Source organism: Manacus candei, unplaced genomic scaffold, assembly GCF_025592945.1.
Source record: "Manacus candei isolate 608988 ecotype Guabito, Panama unplaced genomic scaffold, ASM2559294v1 h1tg000005l, whole genome shotgun sequence".
Classification (NCBI taxonomy): domain Eukaryota; kingdom Metazoa; phylum Chordata; class Aves; order Passeriformes; family Pipridae; genus Manacus; species Manacus candei.
The window spans coordinates 26,295,723-26,322,759 of NW_026138053.1; the positions used below are offsets into that span (position 1 = coordinate 26,295,723).

The 27,037-nt window shown below is 41.9% G+C and overlaps 1 protein-coding gene across 2 annotated transcripts in view; it reads left to right on the forward strand.

The window, feature by feature from the left end:
• The first annotated feature begins 741 nt into the window (after positions 1-741).
• The window catches only part of RGL1 (ral guanine nucleotide dissociation stimulator like 1), a 53,828-nt gene continuing 27,532 nt past the window's right edge, over positions 742-27,037 (forward strand). Inside the window, exons 1-4 of one of the 2 annotated variants that reach the window (XM_051794062.1) lie at positions 742-863; positions 1,859-1,969; positions 20,538-20,746; positions 25,683-25,760. In XM_051794062.1, the coding sequence (XP_051650022.1) occupies positions 837-863; positions 1,859-1,969; positions 20,538-20,746; positions 25,683-25,760 (425 nt within the window). In that variant the 5' untranslated portion in view covers positions 742-836. Of the gene's footprint in view, positions 864-1,858; positions 1,970-3,821; positions 4,912-20,537; positions 20,747-25,682; positions 25,761-27,037 lie in introns of those variants that run through there. The other variant, XM_051794074.1, reaches the window with a different exon arrangement.

The following is a 27,037-nucleotide window of genomic DNA, read 5'->3' on the forward strand; positions in this document are numbered from 1 at the left end:
AGCTCATGGGGGCCTGCAGCTCCTCCCGAGGGGCAGTGGAGGGACAGGCACTGATCTCTGCTCTGTGTGAGCAGGGACAGCACCCAGGGAATTGGCTGGAGCCATGTGGGCAGGGGCAGATTGGATCTCAGGAAAAGGTTCTTCCCCCAGAGGGTGGTTGGCACTGCCCAGGCTCCCCAGGGCAGTGGGCACAGCCCCAAGGCTGCCAGAGCTCCAGGAGCGTTTGGACAACGCTCTGAGGGACAGGGGGGGATTGTTGGGGTGTCTGTGCAGGGCCAGGGGTTGGACTGGATGATCCTTATGGGTCCCTTCCAACTCAGCATATTCTGTGTTTCTGTGATACTGTGGGAGACTGCTGGACAGGGCTAGGGCTCACTATAACCTTTAATTTCCTTACTTTCCAACTCGTAGAAGTTTTTAAAGTTAAGCTTGCCTTAAAATTCCTTCCTTACGGCGGCATTAACACCCTGGCCCCCCACCGCCCCCGCTCCCCTCAGCCCTGCCCGGGCACCGGGCGAGGGAGGGAGAGCGAAGGAAGGAGCAGAGAGGCGCTTTCGCCGGCAGCCGGGCAGGACGCGCCGCGCCCGTCCCTGTGAGGGGACACCCGGGCAGACAGCCCCGCTCCCGCCGGGGCTGCCCGCAGTAAACAGGAAGGCTCTCGGGGGGCCGGGCCGAGGCGGGGCCAGGGCCGGGCCGCCTCCCCCGCTCCCTCCCGCGCAGCCGAGGGGCCGCTCGGCTCGGCTCGGCCCGGCCCGGCCCGCGGCCGCCGCGCTCGGGGCGGAGCGGCGGGGGCAGCGCGGCGTGTCCCGTCCAGGCGCCCGGGAAAGGCACCGAGGATGAAACTGCTGTGGAGAGCCAAAATGGTAACCGGGCGTCCCGTCCCTCTCCCTATCCTTCCTCTACTCGCGGATCCCTCTGCCGTGCCCGATGCCGGCGGGGCCGTGCCCGCTGCCGGGCGGTGCCGGGCGATGCTGTGCCCGGTGCCGATGCTGGTGCCCGGTGCCGATGCTGGTGCCCGGTGCCGATGCTGTTCCCGTGCCGATGCTGGTGCCCGGTGCCGATGCTGGTGCCCGGTGCCGATGCTGGTGCCCGGTGCCGAGGCTGTTCCCCGTGCCGAGGCTGTTCCCCGTGCCGAGGCTGTTCCCCGTGCCGAGGCTGTTCCCCGTGCCGAGCAGAGTCTCTGTTAGCTGGAAGTTTGGAAGACGTTGCGCTCCGCTTTATTTTCCTCCGCTTTCCATTATTTGCGAGTTTTAAACCCTGCTCTCTGCCACCCTTGTTTGGTTTTTTTTCCTTGTTGTTCTTGCAATAATAGGTTTTGGAAAAGCAAACCACAAAGCGCTTCAGATCCCTCCTTGTCAAGACAATTAAAATGTTGCTCTGTTTTAAGTGCTTGTTAGCTTCAATGTTTCAAGGCTGGCCGCCGAAGTAATTCAGCAGTTTTAAAAGTGCGACTCGTCCTTAACTAGAAAGCCAAAGAGATTAATTGCTGCAGAAAAGGAGGGGGGGGGGAGAGGGGAGAGAAGACTGCTAATCAAAACCAAACTCTTTACTTAGAAAAGACTCTATGCAACTATTTAAAATATGTGCTAGCCTAGGAAAAACAGTTAAATGGAAAATCGGGTATCTTGATACCACAGGAAAGGACAGCTTGCCAAGAATATCTCCAGTGTTCCCTCAACCTAAAGGTATTCTGTATTGCTTTGATTGTTGTGTTTACTTTGTGCTGCCCATCTTCTCGGCTCTGGGAGAAGCAGCAGAGCACCTGGTATAGATTGTGGTCTGCAGAAGGGGAAAAATGTTTCTTTTTATCTTTTTTTTTTTTTGTTTGTTTTTTGTTTCTTTCTCCTTTTCCTGGCAGACCACATTTCAGGATGGGGGTGAAGAGGTAGAAGAGGGAGCCGTCTACAATGTCACCCTTAAAAAAGTGCAGATTCAGCAGGCTGCCAACAAAGGAGCAAGGTGGCTGGGGGTAAGTGAAGCTGGCGCAGTGGCATTTGGGAAGGCTGCTCATGGACTTTGGAGCCTTCTCCAGGGAGCTGAATTCCACATGAATTGTTACAATATTAACTTCTAGCACTGACTGCTCTCATTAAAAAAAAAAAAAGTCAAACCAAAACACTGAAATATTCTGCTTGGGTCATCTGAAATAACACTCTCCTTGTGTTGACTCTTCCTCTTTTCTTGACCTGTAAAAACAACTTGGCCAGTTGTGGCCATGGATCAGGTGATTCTTGGTGCAGAAATAAGGGTCTTAGCTTATGGCATGACAAGCTGAACATTTATTTCAGACTGGACTGTGGCTCATTTCTGCTGTTGGGAACCCATCTCAGGTCTGCCAAACAAATAGTCATGGCATTTTGACTGATGAAGCTCTCAAAACTCAGCTGAACTTCCTCAGAACTTAAGGAAATATAGCTTGGGTCTTATTTTTCTATTGCTTTCTCAGCCAGATGAGAAATTAATTGCATTTCTGCAAGAATTACAGCTCTGTCTTATTTTTCAAAGATGTCTTCAAAGCATAAAGGCTTTCTGTGGTAGGTAAAATGAGCTTAAATGCACATGCACTCGATTTGACATGCTGGTGAGTGCCTTCACCTTTCTCAGACCAAGTCCCCAGTTGATATGAAATATCCTCACTTCACTGGAATCAGTGCAGCTGTGGCAGTTTGAGCCAAATCTTCAAGAGGTACCTATAACTTTCGTAGTATTTTGTTATGTTTATATATTTTCTTTGGGATCAAAGGAAATAATATAAGAAGTTGGTTTGATGTAGTATTAAGATATGTATTTTAAAGGCTTTTAAAACTGCCCTGAGATTTATGTCCAGTCATTTTTCTGTGACATGAAGCAATACAGCAGTGCTGAAACCACAGTCAAGAAAAATAAGCAAATTCTGTCCTGCATACAGATAGTGCTTAGAATCATCCCTTCCCTTGTTTCCAAGAAGTACACAGGGTTCTAATCAGAACAGATAATTTCAAATCTGCTTCCTTTGAGTGGCAGATTTCCCATCTCTGCCTCCTGTTTTTACCAGGAAAAATATTACAAAGTATATTTGAGCTCCTGTAACTTTCCCAGATGGTGGTTTTGTGTAAGAGGTGGAGCTCATTTTGCATGTGTCTGTGGCCCATAAACATAGTTTAGAAAAGTAGAATTTTGTCCTGTTTGGGCTGTGTTGTTCCTTTTACGTAGGAGTTTGCCAGGTCGTGTTCTCAAAGGAAGGGAGCATGTGTGTTCCTGAGGTCATCACCACAGCTGATGGTGCCCATCTTACCAGGAGTACAAGGGACTGCAAGGTCAGAGCAGTGACTCTTAGCTTTCTGTGGCTAGTGTTAGTTTTCTGAGGTCAAAATCAAGCCCTGTTTGTGGGGAAGGAGGCAGTGTGTCAGAAATCCACACCTGTTCTGGGCATAAATCGGTGACTTCAGCTTCCAGGCCAGCCTCTTCCAGAAACAAACAAACAAACAAACAAAAAAACCCCCACCAAAACAACAAAAAAAATCTCTTTCATATTATCTGAACGTATTTTGAAACATATGGGCTGTTTGTTTCCCTTAAGCTCTTCAGAACATAAAATATTTTAAGCCCTTTTTGTGATCTTGTTTTATTAATGGCTTTTTTGTGGTCCTAAAATCAATAAATAGCCTCTAACCCAGAGCATTATTTATGAATAGTCATCCCTGCCCCCAGCAGTCTGGCCTTGAAAAGTCTCTTTTAAAATCATCATCAGGTGACGTTTTTTTTTTTTTTTAATCTGGAGCTTATAGGGGTTTATGATGGTTTTTTTTGTCCTATGCTTTGAAACTCATAGCACTAAATTAACAAGACATTGGATTTATCAGTGTTGGACTTAATTTTTTTGATGGTGCTCTAAGTCAGGCTTAGGTTGAAGACTCAAGGTCAGCTGAAGAGTGGGAACAACCGTTTGTACATCAGCAAGTACTGAGTCGCAAACATAGTAACTCTCTTATTGATTATATGCATGCCTGGATTTACTTTTTCAAAAATTACTTTGCAAAGTCAGTTTGTGACCTGTAAAGGACTACTTTAGCAGTCTGACATTCTCTGAGGCACTGAGCTTTTGGTTTGTTGGTGTAGGTCAAGTCTAATAAACCTTTCTTAAAGTTCTGCATCCTGAGAACCCATCCACTGAGTGGTTGGCCCTGTGATGAGAGAATGGTCTGTTTAAAGGCCAATCATAAAATTCCAGTTTAAGCACCGTAAACACTTGCCTATTTAAATACAGAAATGTCTGTCTTGTGTTTCAAACTTCTACAGTTAATAAAAGAAAAACAGGCTGTGACTTAGGCAGGCATCAGCAGTTCTATAACTTTCAGAAGTGTGAAGCTTTTGGATAATCACCAAATTTCTTAGCTTTAAATTTAATATTAGACATCAAAGGCTGCCAATAATAGCCACTGCTTTTGTCACCAAATACTTAATACTAAATATTTAGTGAAGCTTAGGACTTTAAGCATTACGGTATTAGGGAGTATTAATAGCCCTGGTAGGAGCTCAGCATTGTGAGATGCTACACAAAAGCACTATTTTGGCTAAAAAGAACTTACAGATGTGATATCTGAAGAGGCTTGTCTGTACACACTTGTTGTCTCAGCTGATGATTGGTATCAAAGCTTCAGAAGTCAAGTGTACCTTCTGGAGATAGTGAGAGGGAATCCCTCCCAAACATGATAGGTTCAACCACAGAAAACATGAAAAGACTTTTTTTTTTGAAAACAAAGTGGGTTTTGGTGTCTCCAGGATATACCTTGAGAGATCTCCAGGGTCCTGAGAGAGAGGAACAAGCCACAAAAGCCATGGAAGCTGAGGTACATGGCCTGACTTCTTTATGAGAGAAGAGGATGGAGAAGTAGAGATTTGTACAGATGGATGGCACGCTCCAAAGAGCAGGTGAGGAGGATGCTTTCTGCAGCAGGATTTTGGGTGGCATTATGTCAGGCTAGAGAAAAAGCTGTATCAGTAACTGGAATAGAAGGTTTGAAAGTGCAGCAAGGGATTTGAATGATGTGGCTAGAAAGAGAGTGTTGTATTTTAAAGCTATGACAGAGCAAAAACCTGAAAAATTGGCTCCAACTTCCCTCTGAGGATGTAAACACAGCCCACAGAGAGCTGGCACCCTGCATGTCCCAACAGGATGGTGCTATTGTCCATGAAGGAAAGGCAACAAAACAGAAGAGACAGGTGAAAAATTTAGAGTTCTGTGGGGGTTTTTAATCTTGAACTGTCAGCCAGGTACCCGTGAAATGAAACAAAGACAAGCTGAGTCATACGATAGCTTGAAAGAGATAAGAACAGCAAAGCAGTGGCTGTAAAAGTAGATCAGCCACTAAATACCTGAATTTCTGTGGCCAGGAGCAATATGCTGACAGAGCATGAATGGTGTTGGAGTGGTGAACTGCACTCAGTGATTTATTGTAAACAGTAAACTGAGAAGTAAACAGTTGAAAGCAAATGGAAAAAGCAGTGGGTAGAGAAGCGAAGAGATGGAATTGAAGAGAGGTGGGGAAGAGTGGTGTAGGAAGAACAGAGGCATGGATGTGGTGTGGGCAGATGGACAAGAGGGTTACTAAAAAAAAAAGCTAACGAGGTTTTAAAGAGCTGTGAAATGACTTTTGTAGAGCTCCGTGTTCACCGCTGTACTGCTTTATCTCACCTTTCCAGAAATTAGATGGGGGTGGGTGGCTGCTGTCTAGCCCCTTGGAGTCTGAGGGAAGCAGTGAGGAATGAGCCTCTGAGACAGGAGGGGCTCCCTAAAGCCTGCAGATATTTTTCCTATCGGAGTCCTGTATCCGGGAAGAGTGAGGAAGAGACTTACAATCTGCCTCTGGAGTATTTCGTGGGGCAGGTCAGAGGAATTGCTGCCAGGAACGGCAGTTCTCCCGAGCCTCTGTGCGGTATTTCCACATCTTAAATGACTGCTGAGCTTTCAGAGCCCATCCTCACACATCAAGTTTTGTGCTTTGCTGATAGATGATGCAGACTCCGAGTCTTAAATATCCAGATAACATAGGAATACTCTGCTCCCTCATGGCCAGCCTGCCTGGCTTCTTTAGCTGTTGTATGCACGTCTAGAGCAGATTTGAGAGACTTGGTTTTTTCTTTCTGCTTTCTCTGCCACAGCTGAACTTCTGGCTCTGGAGTTTGTTCAGGCAGAGATGGATTCAAAATATTACTTGTCTCAAGGTGTCTTTAATACTATAACATTGGCTGTATAGCAGAACATGTTCTTCCAAAATTAAAAATGAACTGCTGTAGAAAGGTGCTTTTCAATACCTTAAAATGCTGAAAGGGGAAAAAACTGAAAAGTACCAAGTCTATCATTAAATATTTGTGTGTTTTCTTAACACTGATATTGTTTGATAATTACTTTTCCTGGGAATTTTGTGGTGTTTTGAAAATAAATTTTGAGTGCTTGTCTTGCACTGAAAACTGCATGTGACCACAGGTTTGGCTTCTAAACACTTCTACAGTCACATACACTGGCAGGATGCTTGTGTTAGAGAGTTCAGTCAGAAAAACATTGCAAAAACTTGTGTCTAACTAGGCTGTATCCCAGTTAGGACCTAGGACACGATCCTCTCGAGAGTTGAACTGTCAGAAAAGAAGCTTTAGTTTGGATTTATTTCTTTCCAACACAGACCTCCTAAATATGGGTTGAGATTTAAATGGTGCTTGGAATCATCAACATTTTAGGAACAAGCAAACCTCAAATTTTCTTTGAGCCTGCTCCTGCCCTCCTACGTGATTTCTTTTTTATCTTACTCTTAGATCCCAGATGTTCTGGTTGAGTGTAGTTTCCTGTGGAAGCAGCAGGCCAGGGCTTGGCTGATCATTGTCCTTGCTGCAGCTTGCTGTTTTGTCTCTTGATTTGGAGCATGTGTTGGTCCCTTTTGGCTAAATCAGACTCTTCAATCAGGTTCCTCCAGCCTGTCCTGACCACGTAGACCAAGGCCAGGGTGTAGTTCTGGCCGTATGTTTGGCAGAAGCAGAAAGGCGGTTCCCAAGGAGCTGACAGGCTCCCTATGGAAACTGAGTTGTGCTGTTGTCCACTCCAGATCCTTTGGGAAACTGTCTTGGAGAAGGAAGAAAGATGGGGTGTGCTCACATTGGTATTGCATGGGGGAAGTGCTGTCAAGGGCTGGAGACCCACAAAGTAGGTGTATGCAGAGGGAACTGAATGGTTTTACCCATTGACAGGTACACAGTTATCCAGAAGGAAGCTTTGGCATCTCATTCAGCTTGTCTTTTGGTTTGGAGTAGGCTCTTTCCTCCTGTCCTTCCTTCAGTTTTGGGCATAATAGTACCATAGTATCATAGCCCTTATTAATGACTCCTCATGGAATATTTTTCTCCTTACTTCCTGGTTCAGGCACAGATCTCTGCTCCAGGGATATCCTAAGGAGCACTCTTGGATACAGTCATCAGCTGGGTAATAGAGGCTGTGTGTGCAACACACACTCAAAAATAGAAACTGAGCCTATTAAGAGTTTTAAAATGGAAGCCTGAAAGATTACTGTCCATTACTTTCCCAGTTGCAAATCCAAAGTGCATAATTAGAGGGGTAACTGGCTTTGCAGCACAGTGTCATGCTCTCAGTTGGGTTTAAAACCTCCCATTCCAAGCTGTCAAAGTGTGACAGGGTGGCAGTGCTTTAATCTTGTGGTGTTATTAACAGAGTTAAGGGATACTCCAGCATGGCCACATGGAACCAGGGAGAGGGACACAGGCAGCCTCCCTTCCTAAGGGCTGCGCAGAGGAATCTCTTGCTAATGATCTTTAGATGAAGTGGAATGACAAAAGCCAAGGGAGCCTCTTGAGCAAAAGTTGTTGGAGACTGCTCTGCTGTTGCACTGGTGTGTATGTGCATTTTGGAAAGCTCACAGCCAGCCTGCTTATGGACAAAAACTTGCCCTTGGCATACTTTCAGTTTACCTGTGACATGTAGGAATATAATGACATCCTCTGCTATAATTGCTCTCTCTTGGGAATTCCTCCGACAGCCAGGATGAGTGTCTTTTTAAACTGTGCTGCTTGGATGGTAGAGGTTCTCCCTGAATTCTGCACCTTAAATGTCTTGCTGCTGACATCACTGAATTACTTTGTCAAGAAGTAGAAAGTCAAAGGAATAACCCAAAAATCAGCTCACTGCAAAAAAACCTGGTATTTTCTTTCTGAATGCTAGATGTAGGTCACTTGTTGGGTTAAAGAAGAGCTGGCAAGGAATGTGGCTATGTGTCATTGGAAAGCTTGGGAGCAGCAGCATAAGAACTGGACTGAGATGCTGTACAGAGAATAGCCCTGGAGAAACCATTAGTTTTACAGTTTAGGTTTTGATGTTTTCATTTAAGGAACAGGCTGAAGCATTGCAAGCATGTTAGTCACACTTGGATTTAAATTTAACCTTAGTAAAGCTAATTAAAAATCTATGTGTAAATGCACACTTTGAACTTCCATCTTTTACTCCTGCTCTAGGAATCTGTTTGCTAAGTATATAACTTCCTTTAGCCAGCACTGTAAGGGGGTACAGCTGTGTGAAGAAATGAGCACAAAGTGGTGACTTAGCCCCTTGAAAAAATGAGGTTATTTTGTGTGAAAGGTGTAAATAAATGCCAACTCGGTGTTGAATCCTGCTCTTGCTTGTCTTTGTGTAGCCAAGCCTTGTGTCTTGTAAAGCAGAGGCAAAATGTGTGTGATGTCTTAGTGTTCTCACCTCAGCAACATGGTATCAGAGACTGTAAAACATTATTCCTAAAGGGAATTGGGATCTCGTTCCTAAAGAGTTGAGCAGCTGACCAGGAGTTGTCTCCAGGAAGTTGTCATGGTTTGCTCTTGCAGTCTTCCAGAACTACTTTTGCCCTTGTTTCACCCCCTAAATGCTCTATTTTCCTGTTCAGTGGCCAGAAGTGACTCGTAGTTCTTCATGGGTGGTACATTAGCACATGGGGTGCAACTATAAAGTCTATGTTAGGTATTTACACCTTCTGGAATAAGAATTTTATTGAGATGTGTGAGGATGTGGGTTTCTTTTTAATTTTGATTTTTTTAAATATCAAGTTTTAAAGCTGTAGTGAGGAATTCTGTGGTTTGGATATGGAAATCCTTTTACTGTTCCTGGAAATCCTGCTACCTTGGACCAAACTGAACTCGTGCTAACACCTGAATCCAGCTGCGCTGTGGTTCGGTGCAGCACCATGTCACCCAGAGGTGACAATTTAGGGACTGGAAGGAAAGTAAAAACATATCCAAGTGAAATGATAATGGTCTTGCATTCTTAAAGCATCTTTCATCCAAATAACTTCCAAAGCACGGCCGCAAATTTTCAGCAGACTATGTGAAGTGTGTTGTCATGTAACACAGCACAGAAGTATGATTTGGGTGGGGATTAAAATTCAGCTGCAGTGCTGTACCTTGGGTTTGGTAGATTCCCCTTTATTTGGGGGGGGGGAGGGGGAAAGAGAGGAGGAAAAAGTTTTCCTGGGATGATGCAACTTTAAAAAGGCTATTTTTTTTTCAGGCTGCTGAAGGGCTGGAAACATTAAATAAAAGTCAGGAGGAGATGGATTAGCTGTCAGAGCTGCCTGGTAATATTTACTTAGTGGCTTCATAATGTTATCACATGGATATCTTCCCCACATGTGACATATATGCTGCAAGGAGCAGCTGCTTAACAAGGCACAGCAGCACATGGAAACAATTTAGGACCAGAAGTGAATTAATTAAAACCACCTGGGAAGAAGACCTGGACTTCTGACAGTCCAGAGTTCTGTGGAAGCATTTGCCCACCATGATGCTGTTGTGAAAGCAAGCTCGAATATGAAGCTGTGTCAGGGAAGGGGGGGATGAAGTGAAGCTGAGAAAAGGGGATGACAGTAGCACATCACTCATTCCTGGTGCTTGTTTCCTCATCTCAAAGATCAGAGACCTAGCAAAAGGAGTCCACAGATGGGAAAGGATTTTGTGACGCTGAAAAGGTGAGGACTGTTTAATCTGTGTCTTGTTGCAAGTAGAGTTGATGGGCTGGTTTAACATTAAATCCTCACAGGATTGAGGCTCTATTCTGGCAGTGAATAGGAGGATATACTAAAAACATTTAAAACAGCGAGTGGAGAAGGGACACTTTACCTCTGGAGACTGTTTGGTGGTTTTGAAAGCAAGGGGGTGAAAGAAATTAGTGATTTTGCTTTGCATGAAATGAACCTGAAGGGACATGCCACTGGAAAAGTAGCTGAGTCCAGCCGAGTCTAAGAGGATACAGAAAGGACTGGACATTTATATAAATAATGAGAACAAATGCATGAATACTATATGAGATTGAAAACACAAGACATTAATTTTTGTGATTTAGCTACAAAACAAACATGTCCTGCAGCTGAGAAGAGTCTTTTCCTCTGGGTTGGTTGTTCTGAATGTTACAGGTGTTATTCCTTCATCTTCCTCCATAGCATCTGGCCATTGTCAGAGGGGGGAAAACCCCCCAGTTATTGTGTGTGGCTGTTTCTAAAGTTCAGGTTACAATTTGTTTGCAGCAAAGATTTAATGAGGCAGAATAAGGTTGAACACAGTCACTTACCAAAAGAATCACAAGAACTTTAATGGCGAGGAGATGTCAGGGCCATATTGTGACACCCTACAGGAGTTTGGTGGGGGCTAGTTTTCCAGCAGCCCAGCAACCTCCTCCTGGTCAGGGAGAACTCTGGGTGCTCAGATCCTTTTTTTTGGTGTGTGTAAAGCAAAACTTTGCATCCTTGCTGTTTTAGGCTCTGCAAATATAGGAGTTGTGTGGGTTGCCCTTTGCTTTACTCCATTCAGCTTTGAAATAGCTACTTTAAAAATAAGGCAACTCGAGCAGAGCATGATACTCTACATGTGGTCTCATCATGCAGTGGAAGAATAATGTCCTTTGACTTGCTTTGGTACCCTTTATTTATGCTTTGCAGAATTGTTTGCTTTTTGTTACCACTTCCAAGCATTGTGCTGAAAGATTTAATGTTCTGCCTATTCCAACCCTTCAGGTCTTTTCTCTGATCTGTGTGCCAGTGTGTGACCTTTGAGGGTGGGACATTCAACAGACGTTTTGTGCTGGCTTTTTACATTTACCTACATTTTGTTGCATCGGCCATCTGTTGCCCAATGTATCTCCCCTTTAGCAGCTTTGTCAATCAAAAGGAGATTTTGGCAGCCTCCACCTGAAGTGTGAAGCTTTGTGCCGCTTCACGTGGTAGCAGTACTCATGAAGCTTTTGCTCTGCAGGTTACTGGGTTACAGCCTGATGGAGCTGTGACTTGTTCCTCTCTGCCACCTGCGTGGATCTCCCACACATGGCTGTGGGCAACAGCCACCAATGCTGCTGCTGGGCCATGGTGGGTGGCACTAATGAGGTGTAGGCATTTGAAATGCTTTTGTGGAGTGATCCTGTTATTACATTCTATTATTTCATCTATTTTTCTCTTATATTCTTCCCACCTTTTTGGTCTGAAAGGAGTTTAAGGGGTTATTTTCTTCTCCTTTCCCACCCCCCTCAGCTGCTTGGTACAGTTGCCTTTCTCCTTACCAAGGCTCAACCTTTCTCCCAGTCAGTGGCTGTTTCTTCCTTTTTGGGCACTCCATGGGCTCTTTGTGTGAGTAAAACAACATGTTTTTATTACAGATTAGCATTTTGTATTGAAAGGTCTCAGAATGATTGAACAATATGGAGTGACTGAAAGCTTTGAGATGTGTTCAGAGCTCTTGGGCTTCAAACTGGAGACTCGTCAGATTTCCAGATCTCAGTGGCTCTTTCTGACTCTTAAAAATCAGTGATCTAAACTTGTGTCTATATATCCTAAAGCAGAAACAAACCCTCACATTAGAGCTATCTCAGGTTTTATTCCTTCCTACATATAGTTGATGCCCCACATAAGCTTTCATACACTGAATATATTGAGCTTTTGTTTTGACTTGAATCAAGCGCAGAATGTCCTTCAGTTGTTCAGAGTGTTTCTCAACTTGTCAAATGAGGTTCATAACATTTCAAAGCTTTGTTGGTGTTGGGATGCAAACAGGTCAGTCCCCCCTTATGGTTAACTGTTCTGTTCAGTGCAAAAGAGATGAATTAACCAAATGCTCCTGAGGTGCGTTTGGAACCTGGTTGAAATATTCCATGCAAATAAGAAAATTATTATGAAGATATCCTTATACTTCTGTTTGTTTGGTTTGTAGTAAACTGTCTCTACCTGTGGTGCATTTTGTATTTTTAGAGTAGAAATCCTTTAGGGCAGGGACAGTGTCTTCTGTTTGGAGATGCCATTGTGCTGCTGTTGGAAATGTCCAATAAGTAACACCAACGTGTTTCATTTGGAAGGCAGATCTTAGGCCTTTGCATTCCTCCCCTGGAGTGCTTGGGATTGATTCTGGCTGTGCTCCGGGCTGCTGGCTCCCTGTAGCAGACAAAATGTGAATGAACTCTTGCACACTTACTTAAAGCACGAGGCTTGCATTCTTCCTGCAAAAACAGGCGCTTTGTTCAGGAAAACATCAGGTGGTCATAAAGTTAGGACTGAGAAGAGCAGAAGTATGCTGTTAACTCCTGATGGGTAATTAAACAACAACCCCCCAGAAAAGAAGAAAAATCAAAAGAACAGACAGCAAACATGGACAATTTCTGTTTTATCTTTTTTTTTCATTCTTTCTTTCCCCTTTACTTGTAAGCTATACTTATTTGCATTCTGACTCAATACTTCCACATAATTATGTGTTTTGATTTGTGTCCATTGCCTAGGGATTTAAGTCCAAGTGCAGCATTTTTAAGCCAAAATACAGATCTCTACAGTGGGTTCAGGGCCAGCTCATGCTGTTTCTGCTATGTCAAAAGAGAAGGGGTAAGGGCTGATGCTATGGTTAGAAGAATCCAGTAATTTGTGGAGGCATGCAGTGTGTTTAGCTGTTTGTTTGTCATACAGAATTTATCATAGAGAAAATACCTGTAGAATTTGGTCAAGGATGCTGCCATTCAGGTGTGGTACATACACACACACACACGTGTAGTCACACAGAGTCACTCCCTGTCTCTGTAGGGGTGTGTGTACAAGAGAAGAACCCGAAGAGATTCCCTGGGATGTCTAGATAGTACAGTAAAAATGCAGTTTGGCCTGGACTAAAAATTGCCTTAATATTTTTGGACTCTTTCAGCACGTAAATAAGCTGGTAACACTTAATATTAGGAAACATTAGCTTACTATTACTGCTTTTTCTACTCAGTCCCAACCTTTAGAGGTCTCTCAGTTTTGAAACAAAGGGTAGTAAAAAGCACAACCATGGAAATGAAGTTTATAACTCAGTTTAGGTACATATTCATGCTGTGGTCATGAAAGTGGTTACTTGCTGCTAACCTCTTTCTTTTATAAAATACTTAAAAAGCTTGCCATTAGAGATTGCTCACAGTAATTATTATGAAACATATAACAGCATTTCTTAGATATTTGTTGCTCCACAAAAATGCCTTGTTTCCGGTTCAGTTTATTTTAAAATCCGAATCAGTCTCCTGCTGTTTTCTCTGTCTGGATGCATTTAATTTCCCTATACCTACAGTTTTAATTTCCAGCTCTTCATACTGTTAAAAATCTATCACTCCTGCCCTTAGTGTTTTCACTGAGTGCAGTAGCAGTTTACACTGATTTCCTGACTCGTATACATTTGATTTCTGTGTACTGCTTGAGCAAGCTTTACAGTGTGAAAGGAGAGCCAACAATATAATCAGGATGAATAAAAGCATTTTGGGTTATGTAATATGCATTCATGCTACCATTATGCAACAGAATTATTACTTGTGGCACCCTTTAATCCATTTTGAGTTTAGCACTGTTGCTTGCTGTCTCATACAGGACCTTCTTTGTTTCTACTGACTGAGCAGAAGCTGATGATGAGCTTCACAATTAATTTAAATTGCATTTCTGGAAGGAGGAAAAAATAGTGTTACTTTTCACAGGGCGAATATTCTATTGGTAGTCAAAAGTCATGATACCATATGAAATCTGTCTATGTTAGTGGTAATATCAATCATCCCTTCTCTTTGCCCCACTTGGTGTTTATTAAAAAAATGACAGCATATTTTAGCATTTTTCATGAAAGAAACATGGCAAATGGTTTACAGAGCAGTGTTTCACAAACAAAATTTCCATAATAGCTTTCCTCTGGTATTTCTTAGGGTAGGCATAGAGTTATAATTTTTAGCATCTAGGCAGCTTAGAAATATTGTATATAAATACAGAATTTGCTATGCTGTGAACTTGAACCTCTCAGTATTCCTCAGATGGAAGGTGCACTGTACCCATCCCTGTAATCATTAAAAGCTGTTTTAGAGTCCAGTGGAATGTTCGAGCTGTCTGCCACCTTTTATACTCTGTTTTTCCCTGCTCGGCACCCCTTCCTTTTTCCCTTATGGTTCCTAGGTGCTTTGGCACCTATGAATTTCCAGGACAGACTGGAAGCAGTGAGAGTGTGGAGAAGGAGGAAGAGGAGTTAAGATAGGGCTGTTAGCAGAAACAGTAATTACTATTTACTGTTTCTGGGGCACAGGGGAGCTGCCCCAGCTGCCTGTTGCCCTCCTTAGGGACCCTCTGTCATCCATACCTGTAAAAGCTTTTATTAGTTTTGACAGTTAATCACAGACTGTTTTATGCAAGTCCAAAGAGACTTTGTAGAGCTCTTCCCTCATGGAGACACTGTGTAGCAGTCAAAATATATTATAAAATGAACTGAATTTACTGCCGAAGTGGGCACTAAAACCTATTTCCTTGCCTTCATCCTGGTGCCCTTCTCCCTTAGCTGTTTATTATTTTGTGTATTTATTTACTGCTCCGTTTGGTGATCGGATATTTTGGTGTTCCTGTCCACTGAAGAGAGGAGTTTTACAAAAGATTTTGCTCTAATACGAAAGGGCTTTGGGAAGATACTTAATATGGGACACATTTCATTTGCTGGACTAGAAGAGTATTTCTAGTCATTTGATGGCTGATCTTCCCCCAACGGCATAAGATGCACATGATTAAGAGTATTACCTGACTTACTGGTTTCTTCTTCTTGCTTTTGTTTTAGGAACTTGCTAAGCTTCAATGTCCAATCAAAACCAGGACAAGCAATATTTCGTAATACTGACATGCAATGAAAATAATACAGCTCTGGCATGCTTAAGGGTTGTGGTAAACTGTAGAGCTGTGAGACACAACAAACAAAAATGAAAAGGGTTTCAGTAATCTGATTTTTCAGGTTCAGTTAACTCACTGAGGACACTTAAAAAAGGGGAGAGGGTTGGAGGGGTTGTCTTGGTTTTGTTAAAAGCCTTGTGGAAGAGGGGTGAGAGTCAGGATGAGAAGGAGCTTTCTGTAGGTAGGAAGCAAGGAGAAGGTAAGTGCATAAATCATATGAGGTAGAGGTGGGGATTTGGAGCTGTTGGGGGGATTTTTGGTCTCTAAAAAACTTGTGTGCTGCACAGTGAACCTCTTGGAGGACTTGAATTCTCACTGAATAATACGGCTACATTCCTTTCCTGCACAGATGCTTCTAAGTGGGTAAATTCAGAGCAGGAATTTCTGTGTTCCCATGGCTGGATAAGCTCCACCATTTGTAAGAGCTGCACAATGCCATTTTAACCTAGATCTCTTTGAAGATTCAATTTCTTAGTGCACTTGCTCAAACTCCTTTAGATGCATGCAGGGAGAGGCGATGTGTAAATTAGGCTTCTTTACTTTTGCTTTGACTCATTTAGAACTAGTCCCACATAATTCACTGATACCCAAATGAGTCTAAATTTGCATCCCTTCAGAAGGTGTGAGAATGCATAGCTCAGCACTATGGAATGTTTCCTATTTTCCTCAGAGTGGCTTCAAGGAGCTGCAATGTGCCGGAGTGAAAGGGTTCTAACTGAGCAACAGCATTTCTATAAGAGGCTTTTTTCTTTTTCCTTTTCCTTTTTTCCCCTAAATCTGCCCCCCAGCTTTTATTACTGTTTGCCAGCGCTTCAGACAGATACCAGCCAGGCTGTGAGCTCTGAGGAGAAAATGAGAATGCCTTTTGTGTGATGATCATGGAATTAATTGGTCCTGGAAACTCTGGGTTGCTGCCAAGAATGGTTATTTATGTGGTAAGGAAGGAAAGGAAAAGGGTGGAGCTTTGGAAATCCGGGAATACCCCTTGTTGTTGGAGCATAGGAAAGAGCTCATGATGTTATTTTGGCTTCTGAGTTTGGTGCAGTCAACATGCAGAATTCTGATTTTTCTTTGTTTCATCAGTATCCAAAATGGGGAAATGGGAGTTAGTGAAATGGAGAGAGTTCTGGAGTAATTTTATTTCATTTTAATTCCAAGTGCACTGCAGGATAAAAGCAGCTGCCCTTGGGAAGGCAGGTCTGCACTGCAGGCCCTGCACTGCGAGCCACACTTCCCAAGGCTGGAAATTCTGCTTCAAAGTCAGTCTTATCTCATACAAGCTGTTTTCTAGGCTAGAAGTTCAGTAGAGCAGGGGACAAGGACAGAGAGGACAGTGGTGGGATGCAGGGCTCTTAAATACATCCAGGATTGCAGAACTGGTGGCAGGAGGGGTGTGTACAGCCGTGGCCTGCCCCAAAACCACTTGAAATTCTTGTGACTGTTTGATAAGATTAGTCTGGTCACTGCTGTGTGGAATTGTTAGGGCAAAATTACCACTTTTCACAGTTTGTTTTTTTTTATTTAGTGGTCACGTGGTGTGAGTTTGAGTCAGTCCAGCATGATTGTCAGCTGCTGTGGGTTTTATCTGTCAATACACCTACGGGACAATCCTGCTTTCTTCCCCTTAAAAGGGAGCAGGCTCAGTTATAAAGTTCATTAAGGGCTTTGTTGGAAGGAAACACTATCTCAAATAAGTTGTTAATATTTCAAGCTCAGTCATTCCATGATTTGATTTCTTTTTCCTTTTTTTTTTTTTTTTTTTTTTTACTTCCCCCAAGGATGAGTGTATAGATATTAAGGGTATTTGTTGGTGAACCTGTGTGTGAGGAAGCAACATGAAAAAATAAGAGTATCTTATTTCTACTTTCAGAAGGTTAACGCAGAATCACATTTAGACAAAGAGTTAAATTCTTGATTAGAGTGCCTTATTTTGAGTTAACTTAAAAGGTAAAGTGTACTTTAGGCACTTTTATTCCAGCATGGGGTGCCTGTCCAGTAAGTTACTAAAACCCGAGTGGAAAACTCTCCATCTGGAAAAGCTGTAAGTTTCAAGGAAAGTGAAAAGCATTTAAAGTCTGTCAAAATCAGTAAAAATGGAGTTTAAGAGTTAGCTAGGTTTTCTTGAAAATAACTGCAGAATATCTGAATAAAACAAGTCTTTGGTCGAGTGGTAATGTTTCAAATGACTGAGTATGAAGAAGATGTGATATCTCATTTATTGTTCACCCCAGTTGTTTTAGTATTTTTTTTCCAGTCTGCCTAATAAAAAACAATTACCTTGATTTCATTCCATGGTTCACATTTTCAGAATCTCAACAGATAATATTTGCACTGGAGAAAACTTACAGAGCAGTGGTTTTCTGGGTAAAAATGATTGTTTCCAGTGACATTTCTGAAATAATGACTACAGTTCTGTATGTCTTTATTTGGGCAGTCTCTGTTTTTGTGCTGGTCGGAGTTTTAACTTTCCTTTTTACCTTGAGTCTCTAATCCCTCTTACTAGGGCGTAACATTATTTTAGGAGATGATGGAGTTTATAATTAATTTATAATCCCATTGAAGGTTAACAGGTAGTGTTTGCAGGAAGTTTTTTCAGCCTGGATGTGTTTCAGTCTGCGTGGAGCTCTCCTGTTTCAACAAGAACTGTGTATGTAGGTAATGTTTTGTGCTGTATAGCTGTAAGATGATCACCTTAAAAGAGAGTGGGCCCCTCTGAAGGTGCAGCATTGCCAAGGGTTAGTAAAGATGTTGGAATTACACTAGATCAGTACATGCACAACAGCAAAAAATAAGGATGTGCAGGGATATCCCTCCATTCAATCTTTTTACATTTGCTTCTGAAAGACTGTCAGTCTTGTAGGAAGCTACTTGCTCATCACTTACACTTGCAGATTATCAAAGCTCTGATCTGTTGCCTGAAAAATCAAAGTGAGCTGTTAAAAAGTGTAAATCAGACTATAAAATGCCATATCTGTTTATGGTAAAGGACCAAGGAAATGTTGCTGAAGCCCTGAGATGCGGGGTTCAGCATCTCTGTTAGACTGCTGGACACGGTGCTGAAGGAGACAAATAGGAGCTGGAGAGCCTTTTTTTGTTGTTTTGATACACAAAACAATGCCAAGCTGGTGGCATTTATTGGTATGACTAACAGTGGTCACCGTGTGCCACTGTCAAAAACTGCAAAGAACTCCAGGAGCATCTTTTAATGGCAGTAGATAAATTGTTCCTCTGAGCAGAGAGCACAAAACCCCATAAAAACTCCTTTGCCTTTGGGTAGCCTGGTTGTGTCAGTGAAGAGATGGCCTCTTGATTAAATCCAGACTGAGCAGTTTCCTGTTAGCATGAAACTCAGCCCACAAGGTCTTATTCTCCAAGCCTGTTATTGAGCTCGTCTGCCAAGTCCCTTTTCCTTTTAAACTTACAGGCCGAATTGCTAAAATAATACAAATACAAGCAATCCCCAAACTCTCACAATGATTTCTAACAGTTTAGTGTTTTGCTGACAAATTCAGTTTTATATTTTTCAGAGTTTGGGATTGTTCTTTTTTTGCTTTGGTGGTTTTTTTTTTTGGTGGGGGGGTTGTTTCTTTTTAACATTCTCACAACATGATGTCTTGGGGAAGTTGCAGTGTTGCAATTAATGGAAAATTTTGTGCATGTATCAGCCTTGGAAGCAGATTCTGACCTCCTCTTGAACACAGCCACATCAGTGAACAAGAGGTTTTTTGCATGCACTGAGTAAATATGATCATAAACCATTATACTGTGAGTGGGGCAATCTTGCTGGATAGAAAATTGAGTTAAATGCAGTGGTGCAGACTTTCTTCCAAGTTTGAAAGTGGTTGCATTCTGTAACTAGTTATTTTCAAAAGTACATTTTAATTGTAAGATGAAAAGTCAGCAAGAAAATTGGAAATTTTTTTTTTCCAACCAAGTTTTGGTTAGGGAAAATTTGAATGTAAGAGACATATAGTGGTAACAACATATCCTGTTAGGGTTTCTGTAGTGACAGTAGCCCATGTAATTCCAGATACACTTTTAATTCAAGTATATCATTAATATGTATTTCCAGATCTGCCTTTAAATCAGATATATTACACATGATACACCTTTAAAAAAACCATAAGATCCACGGAACAAAAGTTTGCAAAATTTTTCCCTGTTTAGTCAGTTTTGGTTTTGGGTTTTTTTGTGGGGTTTTTTGGGTTTTTTTGTAGTGGAGACAGCATGTTGTGTTTTAATTCCCAGCAAGCTGGGAAATGAGATAGCAGAGCTTTGCAATAATGCTAAAGGTAGAATTTTATAATAGTGTTAAAGATAGGCTTTAGAATAATGTTAAAGACATACATACTGTTTAAAACAAAGGGGGATATCTATTAGAAGCAATTCCAAAGCAGTGGCAGGTAGCAATGTAAATAGGAAGTGGGTTGGATATCTGTTCCTAATTATTTTATTAATAGATTGCTTTTTTCAGTATACCAAGCCAGGATTGGTAGTGACTACAAGTCATTAACATGCTGCCTTCATGCCCTCAGTTGGATATTTTATATTTATAATCCCATTTTTAAGGCTTTTTATCCCACATACTTTACAAAATAAGATTTAAACCAGTCGCAAAAATACTTTTCTGAACTGTCCTCTAAATAATGACAGAATTTAAGGGAATGTTTCTAGTTCTTTCAGACTTTAATCAGGCTGTAAGCATTAAAAACAAATGCTGTTTAAAAAACACACCCAACCCCAAACCCTTGATTTGTGGACAAATATTGTGCCAAATGGAAACTGTAGGAGAAAATTGAAATGCTATAATGGAATGTTTGCAAGATGACTTCGACACCCTCTTGCAAAAGTGTCATGAAATGTTTTGCATCCAAATGCGTTCCTGACCTTTGTTTTTGTGTGGCACCCCAAAGCTGGTATTTTCAGCAAGGGAATCACAAGGGCCAGTGCTAAAGTTGTGGTCAGTTTTCATGTTTATTCAGAAGTTCAGTGAAACACTGAATTATCACTTTTTTCCCCTTCAGAAATATTATTCTTTGTGGGATAATGGATTTTCTTTTAGATAATATGTGATAGAATCATGAGTTAACTTGATAGTGGTCACACTCTAAAATATTTTGAGGAACACGTCTGAGAAATATCTTAAAGTTACTTAAAAACTCCATTATTTGATACAGCACTTGATCTTTGGCTTAGAGAGCCAAAACTGACAAAATCGTTTGGAACTGATGATGGGCAGTTCTGGTGATAAGATGGAATGTAATCCATTGAAAGCTGTGTCAGGCATCTGAGTCCTGTCTGATTTTTGTGCTTTGTTTTTGTTTCCCTTTGTAGGGTGAAGGAGACCAGTTACCTCCAGAGCATACTGTCAGACAATATGAAACATCCAAGATCAGGGCTATAAAAGCTGGAACTTTGGAGAAACTGGTGGAGAACCTTCTCACAGCTTTTGGGGATGCAGATTTTTCCTACATCAGCATCTTCCTCTCAACATACAGGGCCTTTGCTTCTACCAAGGCAGTGCTGGAACTTCTCCTGGACAGGTAAGAGCCAGTATTTAATGGAAATGGAGCCATCATTTACATGACAGTAGGATGTTATCAGGAGTTTTTTCCATTGCTTTTAGTGGACATGGATTTAATAACTCATGTCAAGAATGCTGCAAAATCCAGAACTTCAGCATAAACATCCAGTGTATAAATGCATTGCTGCCTACATCCCAACTCTTATTAAAGTCACCAAGTAGGGAAAGTGTGCCATGTCTGGCTGCTAAAGACCCAAACTGGGCCAACACAGGAAAATTAATACAACTTTCCCCCCAAAAAAACCTCAACAGAATGCTGGGGCTGCAAAGTCATACCTAGCATAGATTCCAATGTTTTGCTGGATGCTGATATTTTCAGACCTAACTCTCCTATTTGGGGAGATTTGAAACGGGGATTGTACAAACACAACAAAGAATTTGCCTCCCCCTTCTATTACTTCACATGAATATGCAGCCTTAAATTTTTGCAGACAGCACAAGAGCTGCTAAATGTTATAAGAATAGCATTTATGGCAAGACTGTTAAATCATGGCTGCTGTGTCTGTATAAATGCTTGGAACATGCAGCATTGCTTTCTCACCCTAAATTCTAACTGAGACACAGCTGGGTCAGAGGTGGTCTTATTTTCGGAGTGTCGTATTTACTGCATTTTCAAAATCAAATGATGTACAGAAGTGGCTACTTTGGCAGATAGTAATTAGAACATAGAATTAGTGATTAGGACGTAGAAGTGGCATAAGAACTCCTAGGATTTAATTTTGACTGTCCCACTAGGTAGATAAGGAACAAGGCATGGATAAATTACCTCTGCTTTTCTTTTGTATCTGAAAAGGATAATACTAGTTGCTTTGTAGGAATATTGTGGCTTAATTAGTATGATATTAACAATAATAACTTGACAGTCAGGTAAGAAGCCTGCTGAGAAAAGAGCAGCCATCCTGGAGTGCAAACTTAGGATTTACTACTCTGAGCTTTACCTCTCAGCTCATCCCAATTCTGACACAGAACGTGGGGAATGCTAAAAATTGATGGTGGATATATAAAAGAATATAAAAATGTTGAGGCTCCAAGGAAGTTGACCCTGCCCTCCTCCTCTGATGCTGCTTTAAAATGTCAGGAGGGGGCAAGGAGGCCCAGGAGAAAAGTGTCCATGGAACAGAACTTTCTTTTCTGAGCCCAGTTCTGATCTTACTGCCTTTTGTGCTCTGAGCAAGCTACAACATCCCCTTCAGAGGAATGGGGTGCCTGACCTTGTCAACATTATGCCCAGCCTTTTATAATAAATGATAGAATCCACAGGAAATCCTAGGAGGTCACCGCTTCCTTCCCCTCTCACAAATCTTAGGAGTGTAGTGGTTAAGAATCCGTGGATGTTTCTCTTGGCTTTTTGAATATCATGGATAATCTAGAATTTTATGGCTTGGGACAAAATATAGATTAAACTTAAGCTATAAAAGTTGGAATGATTTACATGCAGCTGAGATATATGGACCAGTGAAGAAAAGCAGATGTTACAAAGAAAAATTATAAAAAAAAGATGGATGGTAATTGATTTTAAGCAGCTTGGTTTTCATCTCTGCCTTGGTTCAGGATAAGTAGCAAAGAGTCTGTATTTTTCCAAGTTTCTTTTTAATGATACTTATTAATAATCACAGCACAGAGACTAAAGTGGGTGTCAAAGTGTCAAATAATCTGTGTTTTATAAGTACATACATTTTGTTTTGTGTTCCAGTGAAGTAATGAAAAGGGCAATCTCTTTAAAAAAAAAAGTACAATTTTGGCATTTGTTATCCGTTTCTGATGTATGAATTAGACATACAGAAATCCAGGTTAAGCAGAGTCCTGGAACTGTTAAAATAGTGTCCTGGGAAATCTGGATATGCTGTACCCTAAGTGCGTGGGGATATTTGCTGGTCATTCGATGCTGTCTGCAGAGTATCTTGTCCAAGCAGTGCAATATTCACTGAATTTGTCCAAAAGCAGGTGGAGTGCTCTTCCCTGTGTGTCAGAGGCAAATAAAAAAAGCAGATGCTGTACTGAAGAGAAACTTCAGTTTTAGAAACCTATTATTATTATTATCACTCCAGGACTTCACACTAGGCTTTTGCTTTTGATTAAATTTCAGACCGGAGCCCTGTTAAATTTTTTTGGCCAGATTCAGTCTATAAAGGTTTTCTTTTAACCACAGATAGAAGTCACTGAGCAATATTTTGAGCATTAGCTGGTATGTTGAGAAGTGAGGGGGATGACTTGTGTTTTCAAAGCTATTTAAGAGTAATTGGACATCCGAATCCCTTTAGTATTCATGGAAGTTTGGCAACTGAGTGCAGCAGGCAGCTTTGAAAACCTGCCAAGCTTTTAACACTGTATGTGCTGATATTTTCTAGTTCTTTGATACGAGTGGCTAGGGAGAGTTAAAAGAAAAAGATCTTGTTTGTATTTTTATGTGAAAGCACTCGAGGCAAGTTTCTGGAGGGAAGGAAAGGAGAGCGGCTCCTCTGGTCCTGGGGTGTGGGGGTGCTTTGGTATCCCCAGTGGGATATTCCAGAGTGGTATTCTCACAAGTGTGATGGAAGCCAAAGGTGTTTAGCTAGCTGTCCAGATGAGGGTTGAAGCAGGCCAGATTCCTCTCTTACATATTTTATTTTTCCCTGATAATCATGCTCCTTAAAAGCAGGGCCGTGCTGTGCTTGGCTCGGGCACAGATAAAGTAGCAACCAGTCTCTATCTGGAGGAGTGTGCAGAGGAGGAAACTATGGGAGACCTGGAACTGGGTAATGACAGCAAAGAACAAGTTAGTTTTATGTTTTCTGTTCATTCCTTTTGCTGGAGGATGGTCTGCTAGAGGGTCAATAGAGAGGACAAGGAAGGCAGAGGGGGAGATGCTGAAGGGATGTGTCCCGTGGTAGCAGAGCCACATGTTTTGGGGCAGCAGCTTTATGTGGTGTTTGGCTCACTGCTGGCCCTATAGCATCTATTATTCCCTCTCTTTCCCCTCTATACCAAGTGGTTTGCCTACTCAGCTGGAGAAGTGACTTCATTCCCATGATTCCTTATGTGTAGGATTCACACCACCTTATTCTTGCTGAGAGTCTGGGCTTCCAAATTGCTTGCTTCAATGCTCACAAACTTATTTAGGGCTTTGTTTGGGGCTGTTGCAGAGAACCACCTTTCCTTTATTAGTTCTGATTTATTCAGAGTATTTTCCTCCCTCTTCTTAACAGAGACCCAGGGGTGCATTTTCCACTCTGTTTTTCAGTATTTAAACATTCAGTCCTACCCATCACATTCTAGTCTCATTTGCTTAGTCAGTCCCTTTTGAGTGGAGTCTGTAACTTTCCAAATGCCAAGCAAGGCTGAAAAGTTCTGTGGGCTACAGGATCCTTTTGTTTCTTGTGTCTCTTTTTGTATGCAAAGCATTCATACAAGGCTGGGCAGTGAATGGCTCTTTGTGCAGGAGCTGGTGAGAACAGAGCCCTGGAAGGCTGCAGAAAGGCTGTTCTTTACATCAGCTGTCTCATTAACTCCTCCTAACCCATATTTAATGACTGTTGTTCAGGTAGAGATGAGAGATGGACAGAGGTTTACATCTGGCAACATAACAAAGTGTTATATTCTTCTCCAGTTCTGCATAGAAAACTGCCTGCTCTTTATTGCTGTCTTATGGATTTATCTTATAAAAATCAGCATGTGTCTCCAATGGGATTTGAACATAAGTACCTAATGTTCTGCAAAGACGTATTTAATATTTCTTGCAATAGTAGGACAATGACGTTGGGAATCATCTCAATAAATTTTGCTCAAAGAGTTAATGGCAAGTTTTGAAAACTGAATATAAAAATTGAATTTTTAATCAAAAAATTTCTCCCACCTGGGGGAAGAGTGTCTTTTGTCTACTGGCTGAGATGTATTTTAGGCATCTTACAGAGTGGATGGCAGTGGAGAGTGAAATCCTCTCCCTTTAGCAACAGATCTGGGATTCTTACACATGAAGCCTTAAAACGATACTTTAGAGGAGCTTAACACTACCACTACTATCATTTTTTGACACATTTTTTGAATAGTTTGTGACAACTCTGACACAACAACCCACTGTGTTTCTCTATCTGACACTAGGTTGTTGTATCACAAACATTTAAGAATGCTCTAGTTCTAACCCTTCAGCCTAATTTCAGGTGTATAAACCTGACTGTGTAAAATCACCTTGTCTTATTCTGAACAGTGAGCAATCGTCTGCCTTCATTAAAGCTGCCTGTAAGGAGCCATGGAATTCTTTCTGGATAATTATGGAGCTGTATATCTGAAACAATGGGCACTCCCATTGAAAATGAAGTGCATAATGCTGCCTGCAAGGCACAGCCTTGTAGGTAGGAGATTTTCCTTTGCTGCTGTTGGAGTTGTTCCCATGGTTTCCTCTTTCCCAGTGGTGGTTTCACAGCGTCGTCATGGGCCATTCCCACCCGTGACAAATGTGTGGGAGTTTTGGCACAAAGTGAGCATTTGCCCCCTAGAAAACTTGGTGTGGAATAACACTCCAAAGGAATGTCAGGTGCTAGAGAAACAGAAGCTGAATTGGAGAAAGGGGTTGTGTTACAGTCTCCTTGCACACTGCAGTATTGCTCTGGGAAAGGATGGAGTGGAAGCAGGCAGAGGGTTGTGGAGCTGTTTTGGTTGATCCCTCCTGTGTGAAGGCTGCTTCATATAAATTAATAAATTACCTTGGAAGATCCTGGCTGCTTCTTTGGGATTTTTTTTCCCTCCTAGATGAAATAATCTTCAAGCTCCTTAATTTTGCTCACCTGTTAGATTCCATATTTGTAGTTTGAGCTAGAAGCACTTGGTAGTTGTGTATGATAATTGTATATGAGTGATGCTATTTGGGATATTGCTTTTATTTGGTAGAGTTTCTTCTAAACACCCCTCTGCTTTTTCAGGTTTGGAAACCTGGAAACCTTGAGCCATGGAGAAGTGGCAAACCTGAATTCCTTCGAATCTGAGGTCGCACTCAGGGCGTAAGTATGGATTTGCACTGCAGAGCAAGACCAAGGCAGGATTTTGGTACTGGAGAAGGATGTGGGCAGCAGAGCTGTTGTTTCCATTGAAAATTCACAGCACTGTTTGCATGCTTAAACAAGCTTGTGGAAAGGCCAAATAACAGTTGACTTGTAACATATACAATAATATAATCCAGGGATCTTTTGCAGGGAAATTGTCCCGGAATTAAACATGAGATGAACACATCTGAGCCAACATTTTGTTGATTAAAAAAACGAGGAGTGTTTGTTTCCTCTGCCTTATCTATGGCAGTAAGTGGTTATTGCCTATGACTGATTTTATTGCGCATTACAGCAGTGCCTGCACACCAAAGCTGAGCGTGTTCCAGACAACGTGTGTGTGCATGTATCTTTTCCATTAGTGCCCCTGTGATTTACAGTGCTGCTTTTAGAGTGAAATTTAAATTCTGAGGTCATCCTAATTTGCAAGAGAAATAGCAAAGCTGTTTTGAACTGCATTTTAAATGAGAAAAAGGTGGTTTGGCTATCCTCCTAGCATTTTATCTTTAGACATTGGGTGTAAAATGTGCCTTAGGTCATCAGCATTTGTACTCTGATGTCTGTGGTTTGCACGCACTGTGGCATGTGTCATTATATTTGATTACAGTGTGAAGATGCTTGATTTTTGTCAGTGTTACTGGTTTTCTGTTCCCCTTGCCCCATGAGACTCGGACATAGGAGCTCGACTTTCCAATTCTTTCCTGGCTGCTGTAATATTTTCCTCCTAATTTGCCATGAGAACTTATCAAAGAACAGCTGGTAGTTAAAATTTGGTCACAAGCACCAAGAAAGCAGCATTATGGAGTGAGTAGAGGCAATAATACACAGCCAGTGGTTCTCTTCCATCCAAACTGAGCTCTAGGGTCCCTTCCAATGTTGGGCAAACCATTTGAACCTCGCCCTATCTCAGTCATAAAACATGAGCTAAAGCAGTACCCTCTTGCAAAATACTTTAGGGATTTATATTGGGGATGTGGAAGATCATTTCACCGGTATAAATCATGTTGGGATGGATCCCCCAACTGCCTTTTTATGGACCCAGAGCAGTCCATGAAGTGGAGAGAGAAAAGGGGTGAAAATAATGTTGATGCTACTTGTGTCACCAAGGCTTTGGGCAAACTGCATCAAGTTTTTGTTATGCCTGGAGGTGAGCGTGCAAGGGGAATTACATTTAGGAGAAACATGTTTGTTTTGGTTTGGTTTTAACTGAAATTGTTTTCCTACTGACATATGCA